This window comes from Eufriesea mexicana, unplaced genomic scaffold (genome assembly GCF_001483705.2).
Source record: "Eufriesea mexicana isolate 0111107269 unplaced genomic scaffold, ASM148370v2 scaffold1523, whole genome shotgun sequence".
Classification (NCBI taxonomy): Eukaryota; Metazoa; Arthropoda; class Insecta; order Hymenoptera; family Apidae; genus Eufriesea; species Eufriesea mexicana.
Window position 1 is genome coordinate 508360 of NW_016909723.1, and position 12668 is coordinate 521027.

The 12668-nt window shown below is 34.9% G+C and overlaps 1 protein-coding gene across 1 annotated transcript in view; it reads right to left on the reverse strand.

The window, feature by feature from the left end:
• Nucleotides 1-9980: 9980 nt before the first annotated feature.
• LOC108548446 (neural cell adhesion molecule 2) overlaps nucleotides 9981-12668 on the reverse strand; it is a 38027-nt gene continuing 35339 nt past the window's right edge. The window contains exons 6-7 of the mRNA XM_017901369.1: nucleotides 12324-12657; nucleotides 9981-12068 (exon numbers count right to left, since the gene is read on the reverse strand). Coding sequence (XP_017756858.1) covers nucleotides 11935-12068; nucleotides 12324-12657 — 468 coding nt within the window. The 3' untranslated portion in view covers nucleotides 9981-11934. The remainder of the gene's footprint in view (nucleotides 12069-12323; nucleotides 12658-12668) is intronic.

Consider the following 12668-nt stretch of genomic DNA (forward strand, 5'->3'; position numbering starts at 1 on the left):
AGAAAATGGATTGTTCAATAATTCAGCTTTTATCATTTTTGGAGCACAAAGTGGCCTATCATTCTACAAAAAAGAGGGAATATTATATTTATATCAATTCTTGATATATTTTCTTATAAACATTAAATTTACCTCATCTACAAGTGCTTCTTTAATTTTAAGTATGTTATATATAGTTTCTCCAGTAACCTTACCAAAGATTGTATGTTTATTCTGCAATTCTGATGTAGAACCAAGAGTAAAGTAGAATTGGGAATCATTATCATCTCTGCCACAGCAATTGAACCTCGTCGACAAAAAAGTAATCTTGTATGAAATTCGTCCTAAAACACAAAAATCTAATAATTATTTTTGAAGAAAAGAAGCATTCATTTTATTTCTAAATAAAGTCTCACTTTAAATTTTTCCATTACAGTTCTCCACATATGCTTTTACTACCTCCTGCTGTACCTTTGAGATCACCACCATATGCTATGAATCCTTGGATAATTCTATGAAATCTAGTGCCATGGTAATAACCTTCCATAGATAATTGTATAAAATTTTTACATGCCATGGGAGTTTCTTTTGCCCACAATTCTAACTCAGTATCACCAACAGTTGTTTTCATTGTAATCTTGCTATAAGAAATATATTAATTTTATTAATGTAAAATATTTTTAAAATCAAAGTTATTAAAATATATTATTTATTATTGTAATTCAAACTATAAATTACTTAATATATTAATACAAAAATTTAGAAAGTAAATACTATATATCAGTTAAATTTTTAAAAACAGATATACAATCCATTGAAGTATTATTAACTAATACTTATTACTATACCCTTACAATTAGTGGCTGGCTCTTGCATATAAATACTACTCATGTTTGTCAGTCTCCTGTGATAAAAAAAAACATTAGTCAGTAATATTTCGTATTAAATCTTTAATCATTTACAAATCAGTCAACCAAATGGTTCTTTTTTCTAATAACCAGCAGCAGGAAAGACGTACCTTTTACCTCCTTTTAACGTTGTCTTTATTGGCCCAATCAATTTATTACTGCTGCTTCTATAGTTTCTAAGTTCCTGTAGATAATTTTACACATTTGAACCTTAATGCAATATTTACACTCTATATTTAATTTATGTTTAATTATTATAAGTATCAGTAACTGTTCATTCTCCATCCCTTCAATAACATATATATTAGTATGTCCATGCAAAACATCTTTCTCTGTTGATATATATGCTACCTCTTTCCTGTTTCTTGAATCAACATAATTTGCATTTCCTTTTCGCACTGCGTTCATTCGAACAACTCTTGTTTCTCTACATAGTTCAGCTCCATCATTCTGAAACATAATACATTAGCAATTATCATTGGCTTTGACCACAGACATTATTATTTATGTAGATCAGGAATACAACATACCTTTCAATCTCACTGTGTTCTCGATACTAGTTGATACAAGAGGCCACAACCCAAATTAATTTCATTCCTTCTGGTCTGCCTAAGCCACCTCCATTTTATGAATTCTTATTTGACCATCAAAGATATCCATCTTGTATATTATATGGTTAGGGGATCTAAAATTAAATAGAGATATCATATTGACATTGCTACTTCAATTTTCTCTCGCTATAAAATATATTCTTGGCATCTAATGACTCCACCTTGCTGATATTTCATGACTCCAATAGTTTTCTACTGTTGCACGTGCCTGCTTATTTCAACAGAATATCGACTTGAACCTATTTTACGCTGTTATACTGAACAAAGCTAAACGAAAAGCCGAATTTCGAAACTAGAAGAGAAAAAGGACATTGCCCTGCGCGATCTGACAGGCACTGACACTTCCGGCACTATTTCTCGAAAACGCACGCACGAAACCGAAAAAAAATACCCAATCCCGTTAAGGGAAAAATCATTCTACGCGAATAGGTGGAAAAATCCTATTCAAAAAGCCTAATTCAAAAAATTGAAGCCAAAAAAGTAAATTGCGCAGCACGATCTGACAGCCACTGACACTTCCGGCATTATTTCTCGAAAACGCACGCTCGAAACCGAAAAAAAATATCCAATCCCGTTAATGGAAAAATCACTGTACGCGAATCAGTAGAAAAATCCGCTTCAAGAACCCTAATTCAAAAACTAGAAGCCAAAAAAGTCAATTGCGCAGCACGATCTGATAGCCACTGACACTTCCGGCACTATTTCTCGAAAACGCACGAACAAAACCGAAAAAAAATATCCAATCCCGTTAATGGAAAAATCACTGTACGCGAATCAGTAGAAAAATCCGCTTCAAGAACCCTAATTCAAAAACTAGAAGCCAAAAAAGTAAATTGCGCAGCACGATCTGAGAGCCACTGACACTTCCGGCACTATTTCTCGAAAACGCACGAACAAAACCGAAAAAAAATATCCAATCCCGTTAAGGAAAGAATCACTCTACGCGAATCAGTGGAAAAATCCGATTCAAAAAGCCTATTTCCAAAACTAGAAGCCAAAAAGTAAATTGCGCAGCAGGATCTGACAGCCACTGACACTTCCGGCACTATTTCTTGAAAACGCACGCTCGAAACCGAAAAAAATATCCAATCCCGTTAATGGAAAAATCACTGTACGCGAATCAGTGGAAAAATCCGCTTCAAGAAGCCTAATTCAAAAACTAGAAGCCAAAAAAGTAAATTGCGCAGCACGATCTGAGAGCCACTGACCCCTTCGGCACTATTTCTCGAAACCACATGCTCGGAACCGAAAAAAAATATCCGATTTCGTTAAGGGAAAAATTACTCTACGCTGTTATACCGAAAAAATCTAACCGAGAAGCCTAATTTCAGAAATACAGGCGAATATAATAATAATAAAGTATACTGTATAGAGCGATTTCACAGGCACCTGCTTTTCTGTTACTTTGGTACATATATGCACCTTCAATTGTAATATAATTGTCCTACTGGTTCGAGAACAGCCTATTCTATGCAGTAGGAAGGAAACATTCTAATCCACTATTGAAATTTAGAATGTAAAAGAGATAATACATAACTATATTGCAATGGAACGTCAAAATCGAAGAAAAATTGAAAAAACTGTTTAATAGCTGCCTATTCAGAGTAATGTTGATCAAATACTCCATCGAACTGTCGAAATCTAGAATCTTCTACAGCCAATAATAACGGACAATGCGGTAGCATTATTGGATCCCGCACTCACCCCACTTCATTTCCCACATGTATCGTTATACGATTTACACTACGTAACATCACTTGTTTTCACATGTAGTATATTACCACCGAAGAAATGTTCACAGTTAGTAATCTTGAACTTCGTAAAGTAATTGAAACGTCAATCGGCGATATCACTACTTCGCGAAACGTTTTGAGATTTAATGTTTCACTTTGACGCGTGACAATATTCCACCATTCATTCCGGTATGATCGTCTGCCGCCAACTGGAAGTTGACTGTAGCCGGATACGCTAGGTATTTCTGTAGCGGGAAAATGTTGCATGTTTGAAATAGCTATGTGCTAAAGTACCGATGTAAAATATCAAACGATGTTTCTTATATGTATTAATAACGCTAAAGCAAATATAAATATATTTCTGTTACGAAAAATTCCAAATTTCCATAATTAATTTATGAACTTGAATTACTAATTATTCCATTATACTAATGGAAAGATAAACCATTAGTATTTTCTGTAATAGTTCAAACATTCTATGCAATAATCTTCAATAATGGTTTAAATAACAAGGAATTCATATCCAGAATTATATTAGAAAGCTCGCTAAGGCTGTGCCTTTACGATGCAATTATAAAAGTTGATGAATTAATTATAGACATACATGAAGTCATAGATGAAGGCGAGTGATTTTGTTCTTGGTTAAAAATAAAATGAAACTACGATAGTTACATGTTTAGGTACATTTTTTATTCACTTTGAAAGTTTCACATATACACGTTAATTGTTTACGACATAATTCTTCGTTTTTTTTTTTTTGTATTTCTCAATTTATTTTTTATCCTTTCTTCATTGCTCTGAAAATATAAATATAAAACAGTCAATAAAAAATCCTACTTTCTGTAACATAGTTATAATCTAAAGAATAAACTAACTCATTCTCTTTATTTACAACTTCTAATTCTTCTTGAGTTTCTACTTTGTCATCACTTTCCCAATCGCTACTATGGTCTTCTTTTCTTTTTTTATTTGCAAGTTCAGGTAGTTCAACAGCTGATTGTGAGCTTAATTCTGGATCAGTTAAATGATCATGAGCTGATTTGCCCTCACCACTAAATTTTTTATTTAATATCATAGATTCTTCTTCATCTTCCTCTGCTTGTTCAACGAATGATAAAAGATTGAAATCTATGTAACAAAATTTTTCATTGTAAAGAATAGTACTATCACAACAACATTCTGCAAACATATATGATTTTAATTTTATTGTTGCTGTTTTAGTTTTTGAATTGTTCTATACTTCTTCACTTTGTTGTACTATTATTCTTGGAATAATATCAGAAAATGGATTGTTCAATATTATAGTTTATATCAATCTTGAAGGATAAAGTGGTCTATCATTCTACAAAAGAGAGGAAATATTATATTTATATCAATTCTTGATATATTTTCTTGTAAACATTAAATTTACCTCATCTACAAGTACTTTTTCAAGTTCAAGCATGTTATATATTGTTTCTCCAGTAGAATTAAGAACTAAGAGTAACGAAGAATTGGGTACCATTGTCATCTTTTCCACCATTAGCCATAGCAATTAAATCTCGCGAAAAAGACGTAATCTTGTATGAAATTTGTCCTGAAACACATATATCCAATAATTATTTTTGAATAAAGAAGGAATTCATTTTATTTTTAAATATAGTCTCACTTTAAATGGTTCTCCATATATGTTACCATCTTCTCCTGTACCTGTGGGATCACCACCTTGTGTTATGAATCCTTTGGTAATTCTATGAAATATAGTGCCATCCTGATAATATGCCTCTGGAGTTTCTTTTGCCCATAATTCTAACTCAATACCACCAACAGTTATTTTCATTATAACCTAGTTATAACAAATATATTAGTTTTATTAATGTAAAATACTTTTAAAATCAAATTTATTAAAATTTATTATTTATTATTGTAATTCAAATTAGAAGTTATTTAATATATTAATACAAAAATTTAGAAAGTAAATATTGTATATCAGTTAAATTTTTAAAAACAGATATGCAATCCATTGAAATACTATTAACTAATGCTTATTACTTTACCCTTAGTGGCTGTCTCTTGCATATAAATACAACTCATGTTTGTAAGCCTCCTATAATAAAAAGAATCCTTTGTCAATAATATTTCATATTAAATCTTTAGTCATTTACAAATCAGTCAACGAAATGGTTCTTTTCTCGAATCTATTCAGTGATTCTTATATTTGCATGTCCACGGCACACATCCTTCATTGTTGATACATATGCTGCCCCTTTCCTGTTTCTTGATTTGACATAATATGTGTTTCCTCTTCTCACTGCTTTCATTTCAATCACTCTCTTTTCTTTATATCCATCATTCTGAAATATAACACATTAGCAATGATCATTGACTTTGACAATTGATATCAATATTTATTCAGATCAAGAACGCAACATACCTTTCAATCTCACTGTATTCTCTATATCTTGTTGTTAAAAGAGGACATGACTTAAATTAATTTCATCCCCTTTTATCTGCTTGAAGCATCTCCCTTTTATGAATGTTTATTTAACCATCAAAGATTTCTATCTTGTATGTCATATGGTTAGCCGACCTAGAAACCAATAGACATATCATAACTGACATATTTGTATTATTGTTTCAACTTTTTCTCGCTATAAAATATAATTCTTGGCATCTAATGGCTCTATGCTCGTGATATTCCATGAATCCAATATTTTTCTACTGTTGCACGTGCGGGTTTATTTCGACAGAATATTGTCTTTTCACAACCAAGCTCTGCTATCACTAATAAAAGGTGGAAAAACAATGGCTCATAATTTACACTATTTAATTACAAAGACTTACATTCTTTTGCGTGATGCAGGTACAACCTTGCATGACACAACAATACTTCCGGCATTTGTTTGCAATTTTTTCTCATTTCCTATGCTCTCTCCTATCCTCCAGGAGAGGAATCTGTAATTATAGAAGTAATAAAACTTTAATCATAAATATCTCAAAAACTACTGAGTAGTTGCCCCTATAATAGTATATTTTTTTTAAACTGCATGACGAAATCTATAAATCTGCAAAATTTGAACCAAATCGGTGACCCGATTGACTTGCACTCTCCTTGTAAACTACAAGACAACCGAGAGTAGTTTTGCAGAAATTAAACTGGATAGCAAGTACTATGTAGCTCTCAGTTTGGCATCGTTTGCATTGCGTAAAAATCCCGTGAAATAACTATGTCGATCAACGAAATGAACAACCAAAAGTTTTTAAATTTCTATTTAGAATAGAAATTATAATTTTTTTCAAGAGATTCTAATCCGCTACGTACAAGGAAGCCCTATCTTGACCCACAAATATGTGCATATGGATGAATATCTGTAAAATAAATTATTTTTAAATAATCTATCCGTGTTAATAGATAGTATAGAAGCAAAGAATTTTATATTATGTTTGCAGTTATAATTACTGTTGGTATTTGTCCAACCAATAATAACGTTGCAATCTTCTTTTATGATGAATTGGTAACGTGGCAAGTGATACTTATCAGCAGTTGATAAAAGAATATGTAGTAATTTTTATGTATATGGACAAGTATTACATAATTATAAATCTTGCGAGTCTATCTTACTCTATATTAAATTGATAATTTTGAAAGCAGCAATAATAGAAGTATCAAAATGGAATGACGATTCTTAATCTCTCTAGAAATACAATCAAATTTCCTTTGAATGAAAATCCTGTAACTCGTTTATCACGTAAGAACAGGTACGTTTATCACGTATAGATAGAATACATCTATCATGTCTTTCCAATTACGATGACATAGATCTTTTTTGAAATGTTAAGGAAGGTTGATTGAAATTTTATCGCGTTCGATAAATAATGCGAGTATTATTTTGTTTCGGGGTCGGTATTTCAGAGATTACGATATGCAGTTGTATGACATGTAAAGTGTATCCTATGCTTTATTTGTGATAATATTTGCATTCGACAAAATTTAATTATCTATATTTACGCTATTAGAAATAAAATATTTGATCAGATAGTACCAGGTAGTAACTATAATTTGAGTTTATTGTGCTCGGTATAATCATTTCGGTTTAATTTATCGATCGACTGATGACAAAAATTCTTCGTCTAATGATTCGACGAAACAGGAAGGATGGCGTTACGTTAAGAATCGGGAAGATAAACGTTTCGAACCGCTGATAATCTAGAATGCAATCGGTGATTTATACAGTAGCGAGACCGTATCACTCGCGTGCACAGGATTATAGGGATCTTACGGATTTGCGATGACGATGGTGGTAGCCGAACAGTAACGCAACATTGCAATGTATGAGGCGTGTGGCCTTGAAGTATCTGTATAGATTCGAATTTCCAGTCTTGCAAGGCAGTATTCACGATATTTCGAATTAACGCCTACGAATATATTCCGGGCGTTATATTGGAAACCGATATTCACGAGCCGTACCTCTTCGAGTGTCAATGTGCACGTAACCGTATCTCTTCTCTTGTGTCTTTATCCGATGCTAGTGTTGCCAAAGGCCGTTCACCGATTAGTTTATTTTCAACTATCGACCTATCGTCTGGATACTTTGCCGATACTCGAGTTTTCAACAAAATTATAGCAAAAAATAAATTTCATCTCGATACGTATTCATAGAGTCCTATTTTTTGGAACAACTGTCGATTTCTTTACTCTGATATTATAAAGTTATTTACAATAATTTTATAAGCTCCCTTTTTATTTCGATTTTGATAAAATTTTTAACCGAAGGTAGACCAGTGAAAATAGCATTTATGTGGAACAAAAAGAGTTAGATACCTATAAACGGATAATTTTTAAACCGTAAATTATTGATCTGCCACCGATTGTTCCTTAATCATTTTATTTACATTCCCAAGAACAATAAATTCGATTCGATTTCTGAAAAATTAATTACACGATTTCACAGGATTTTATTGAATTTTATAGAGCCTATGAAATAAATTCCAATTTCAATAAAACCGAATGTTATTCATCATCGTTCATGGTGGATCGAAATAACGGTAACAATCGAATAAAGACCCGATCCAATTGTTCTTTGCTTGGTTTTTTATTACCAGTTTTTATATTAGCAGGGTTTGTATTTTGCTTTGCTCTCTCTTTACGCTACTTTTCCCTATAGTTCTTACGAGTGACATATTTTTCTTTCTCCTGGTGCCACCACCTCTTTTTTCATACTTACGTATGTGCATAAGTACATAGGTGTTTATATATCGAGACTCACGTTCTCTGCATCTCTGTTCGTATGCGTATATGTACAGGTACGATATAAAGTAGAGTAGATTTTCGGACGGATAGGTTCTTTTATGGTCATCCGGCAAGTCGTGCTTACTCTGTCGCTGTACAAGGGCCCTTCGTAATGATTTCTATGCACGATGCAAACAGGGGCAGAGGGGTGTATTGGATCGATGGAAGCGAGAGAGGATTAAGCGCGGTGGTGACAGGTTGTTTTATGACCACACCACATTTCATCTAGTTTTCGCCGTAAGTGTACTTGCGCCAAGTGCAAAACTCGAATCCCGCGCGTTCGTTTATTACTGTTGCGTCAGACTATTTTGCATCGCGTGGCTTTTCAATTAGCTTGCTTGTGTACGTTCCATTGTTCTATAGTGGTATACTAGGTTCAATTAAAACTCCGTAGGTAATATACTCGTGGAAATGTCTTTTCCATCGGCATAGAATCTATCGGCATTGGATCGATCCTGCCATCCGATCCAAATCAAGCGAGGGACAAGCGAGGGAAAAAAATAATTATCATTATCTTAAAGAAGGAAATAAGACGCGTTATTTAAAACGACAGTCGACATGGATCAGATACAAAGAAAGTATCACGTTTTCGTGGAGTTGGGAACTGAAAGAAATTTCATTTCGTTGGAACATAAGTTAATAAATGTAACAATGGATATAAGAGATTATTTTAATCGTCGAACGTCATAAATATCTATGCGATACATCTTCGACGAATTCGATATACTCGACGTGTGCACTTGCCTCGTATACGTTCATACGATAATTCGATAGCTCGTATTCATTTTGGGCCTCTGGTGTAACGGATACCAAATTAGGTATTGTGTTATCGGTTTAGTTTGATTAATGGTGGGAAATAAGCTGCGGTTATTGGAAACGGTGCTGAGAACGTGACTATCGGATCATCGGAAATTTTGGACTTTATACGTATACCGAGTCGCAATACTTACCTTTAGTTCGCGATGTTCGACAATTCGAGGATCGCTGAGAAAGGTAATCGTTGCAAGAATCGTCGTTAGAATCGCTGTAATAAAATTGTAGCGAGTACGCAAATTACGTAGGTGTAGGTGAATTTCCATCGGGACTTTCGAAGGATTAATATTTCCATTGACCATAATTTTCCCGTTAAACATCTTGCAAGTACTTACTTCGTAATACGCGATTAAGCGTGTTCTCGGCAGAAGATACATCTTTATTATACGTTACCCCGGGGGCAACGAGAGTTATTATGTTCCATGGGTTGAAGCGAAATTCCTTAGGTTAGAATCACAGTGATACGAGGAATTCTGTCTCGTGTCCTTATTGGATATATTTCGGTTTTACGATGCAACGTTCGCGATATTAAACTACGCGACTTAGACTTGGACTCGCTCGTAAAATAATTATAGTTTGGTCGATTCAAAATGTCCAATTTATTTTGTACATTATAATATCGTAGAGATGAAAATCTGACGTATTATTTTATTCTGCGAGTGTATTTCCATATCGTTCATCTGCCTTTTTCCGATAAGTCGACGAAAATTAATCTGAAGCCTCGATATTAAAATCACTCGCGTCTATTATTGTTAAACGAATCAAATCTACAAATGTCGATCGTTATAATTTGGAGCATGAAATTCCTGCTAATAGGTTCTATAACGCTACGTACAGGGGTCACGTTAATACCCGAGCGGACAATGGAAAGCTCGTTTCAACGAGAAATCATCGACAAATTGTTACTCGTCCTAAGTAAAAACTTATACGCTTATTCGATAAGTCGCGTAATGCTTCGTCACGTGTAAAAAGATATTGCGAAACTCTTGCACCCCGCGAAAGAAACATTCTTGCTACAAATACTCGTTATCTGTTCGATTTAGTGTAGGTATTACAGTTAGCATACACGTATGTACATTGATCACATTAATACATCGAGTGATTAGTTCTAATATTACCTGGGAACTGTGATTCGAATAGATAGAATAGCTCCCCCTCTTTTCCTCTGACAAAGCATACGACAAACGATGATTGTACTTTGTAATTGTTCAGGTCGAAGCATCCTCCGTTAGACGAGTTTAATATTTTTTTCCAACGTAAGATACGTAGGATTGCAAGACTAGGTATAAGACTAGACAGGAGGACGAAACGATAATCGCGTTAATTTTATTCGGTTTTCGAGTACGAGATCGCCTTCGTTCGAGGAAAAATCGTTGTGGATTTTCACGCGATGTAAGGCGTACTGAAAGAAGCACGGGATCATTCGTGGTATTCGTAACGTGATTTTTGGCTCGTTCGAACGTTGTTAATTCGCGAAGCTTTCGACGAAACATGAAAAAGCGTTTTTCACGCTTTAAGATTTATCGAGTACACTTTTATGCTCGTTTAAACGGTAAACAGTGTGCGGCGCGACATGCTGTGACCTTTTTAGTACATTTTTAGTACATTGAATTTATCTAAACTTTAAAATGTTTGCTTTTCAATTCATCATTAACGTGTCACTGCTTTGTTACATTGATTCCTCCACGAATGAACGCGAACTTTCCTATGCATTCGCTTTTATTTACGCGGGAAAACGACCGACTTATGGGAACGTGAAAGCGGCCGCTGAATACGATACTTGTCGTGCTTGAGGATTCGTATCTTACATCGATAGAACGTTCCGCGCCTTTTTCTTTTCCTCGTTACAGAAATTTCTGGCGTGTCTTACGCCTTTACGGCAACCAAGCGTTTAATTCAACGTTATTTCTGTTTAAAAATGCAAAAGGATGACTACTTCTTTCATCGTGACGTCGTGCATACCTTTGCCCATGCTCGTTTTAGGAAAAGAGATAGTTCGGCGAATGCATCTAGATAAAGATGAACCTTTGTACGCTTATCTCGACGAAAATATTCCAAGGATAGAGTAAAAATGAATATAATATACGATTTAATATTGCTTGAGTTTACGTTCCGTCTGGCGTTCCACGAACAATGTTGCACGTTGCACTCAGCGTTGTAAATACGCACATGTTGCGTCTTTGATGTTTAACGTTTAAGAACGAAGCGTTATAATCTTGAATTCCAAAAACTGAACCGTTGGCATAACGATATCGAGTATTTTAGTACATCTATCTGTCATACATTGACCGATGAACTTTGAAATTCTTCGAAATCGTGGTATCGGTGTCTTATAATTTTACATTGAGTTAGCCAGGTCGCGAAAAATAGTACCATCTTTGTTCGTATCTGTATGTCGCTCGCACGATATTGTTATTTCGAGTTGACATTTTACCGCGCCGGTGAACTTTGGATTAATTCAGCAGGTGACGTTGCATGTCTGCGAATTGCCGATGACTTTAAGTATAGATTTGGCGGGTAACGCTATAAAGTAAGAGAAGATAGAAAAATGTAATGAAAATTATTTGCAATCCCGCAGTAGGTAGTATAAATTCGGTAACAAAATTGGCACGGTAGGCTGGTCACGTGACGCAGACTTGCCGATTCGAGGTGCGTATGCCGAGGAAAGTCAGGAAAATCAACATGACGTTGATGGACGCCCTCGACGTAGCGTTTCGTCGATCACCGCCATGCATAGCCGCCGGTTTTTCCTCTTCTACAAACAGAAACAGAACAATGAGAAAGTAACGTTTGGCCGACTGGGATAAATGGTAGGCCAAAAGATGGGGTAGCAAAATGAAATGTTGCAAAAGCGAATAGAACTTTCGCGAATCATTCCGATCCAACGGATAAAGAGAAATAGGAAAAACATTTCGGAACGAACGATTTCGCGAACGATAGAGAGTAGCACTCTTTATTCGCGAAGAAAAGAGAAAGGTAAAATTTAAAGAAAAAAAGATGGATCGCTGACCTTCGATTACATGTATCATGATATATGCTGGCTTGGCGTTGCTCGGCGAACAAGTATAATTAGCACCGTGGGAGAGTTTCATTTTGTCGATCACGAGAATCGAACCGTTTTTCGTAGCCTCGACTTTGACTCCAGGTTCGTCGTCGTAATTGATCATGCGGCCCTCGCGATACCAAAAGATGAAGCTGGGTGTCTCCGTGGATGCTATCAGTTGACATTCTAGTCGAAGACTAGATCCTTGCTTCACGTGAAGATCCGGTCCGCCGGGTATCACGGAATATGCCTCCGTAATGCTCAAACGAATAAATCGTTGCTGAACCGAGTTTGAATCTGTCTCGAAAGGAT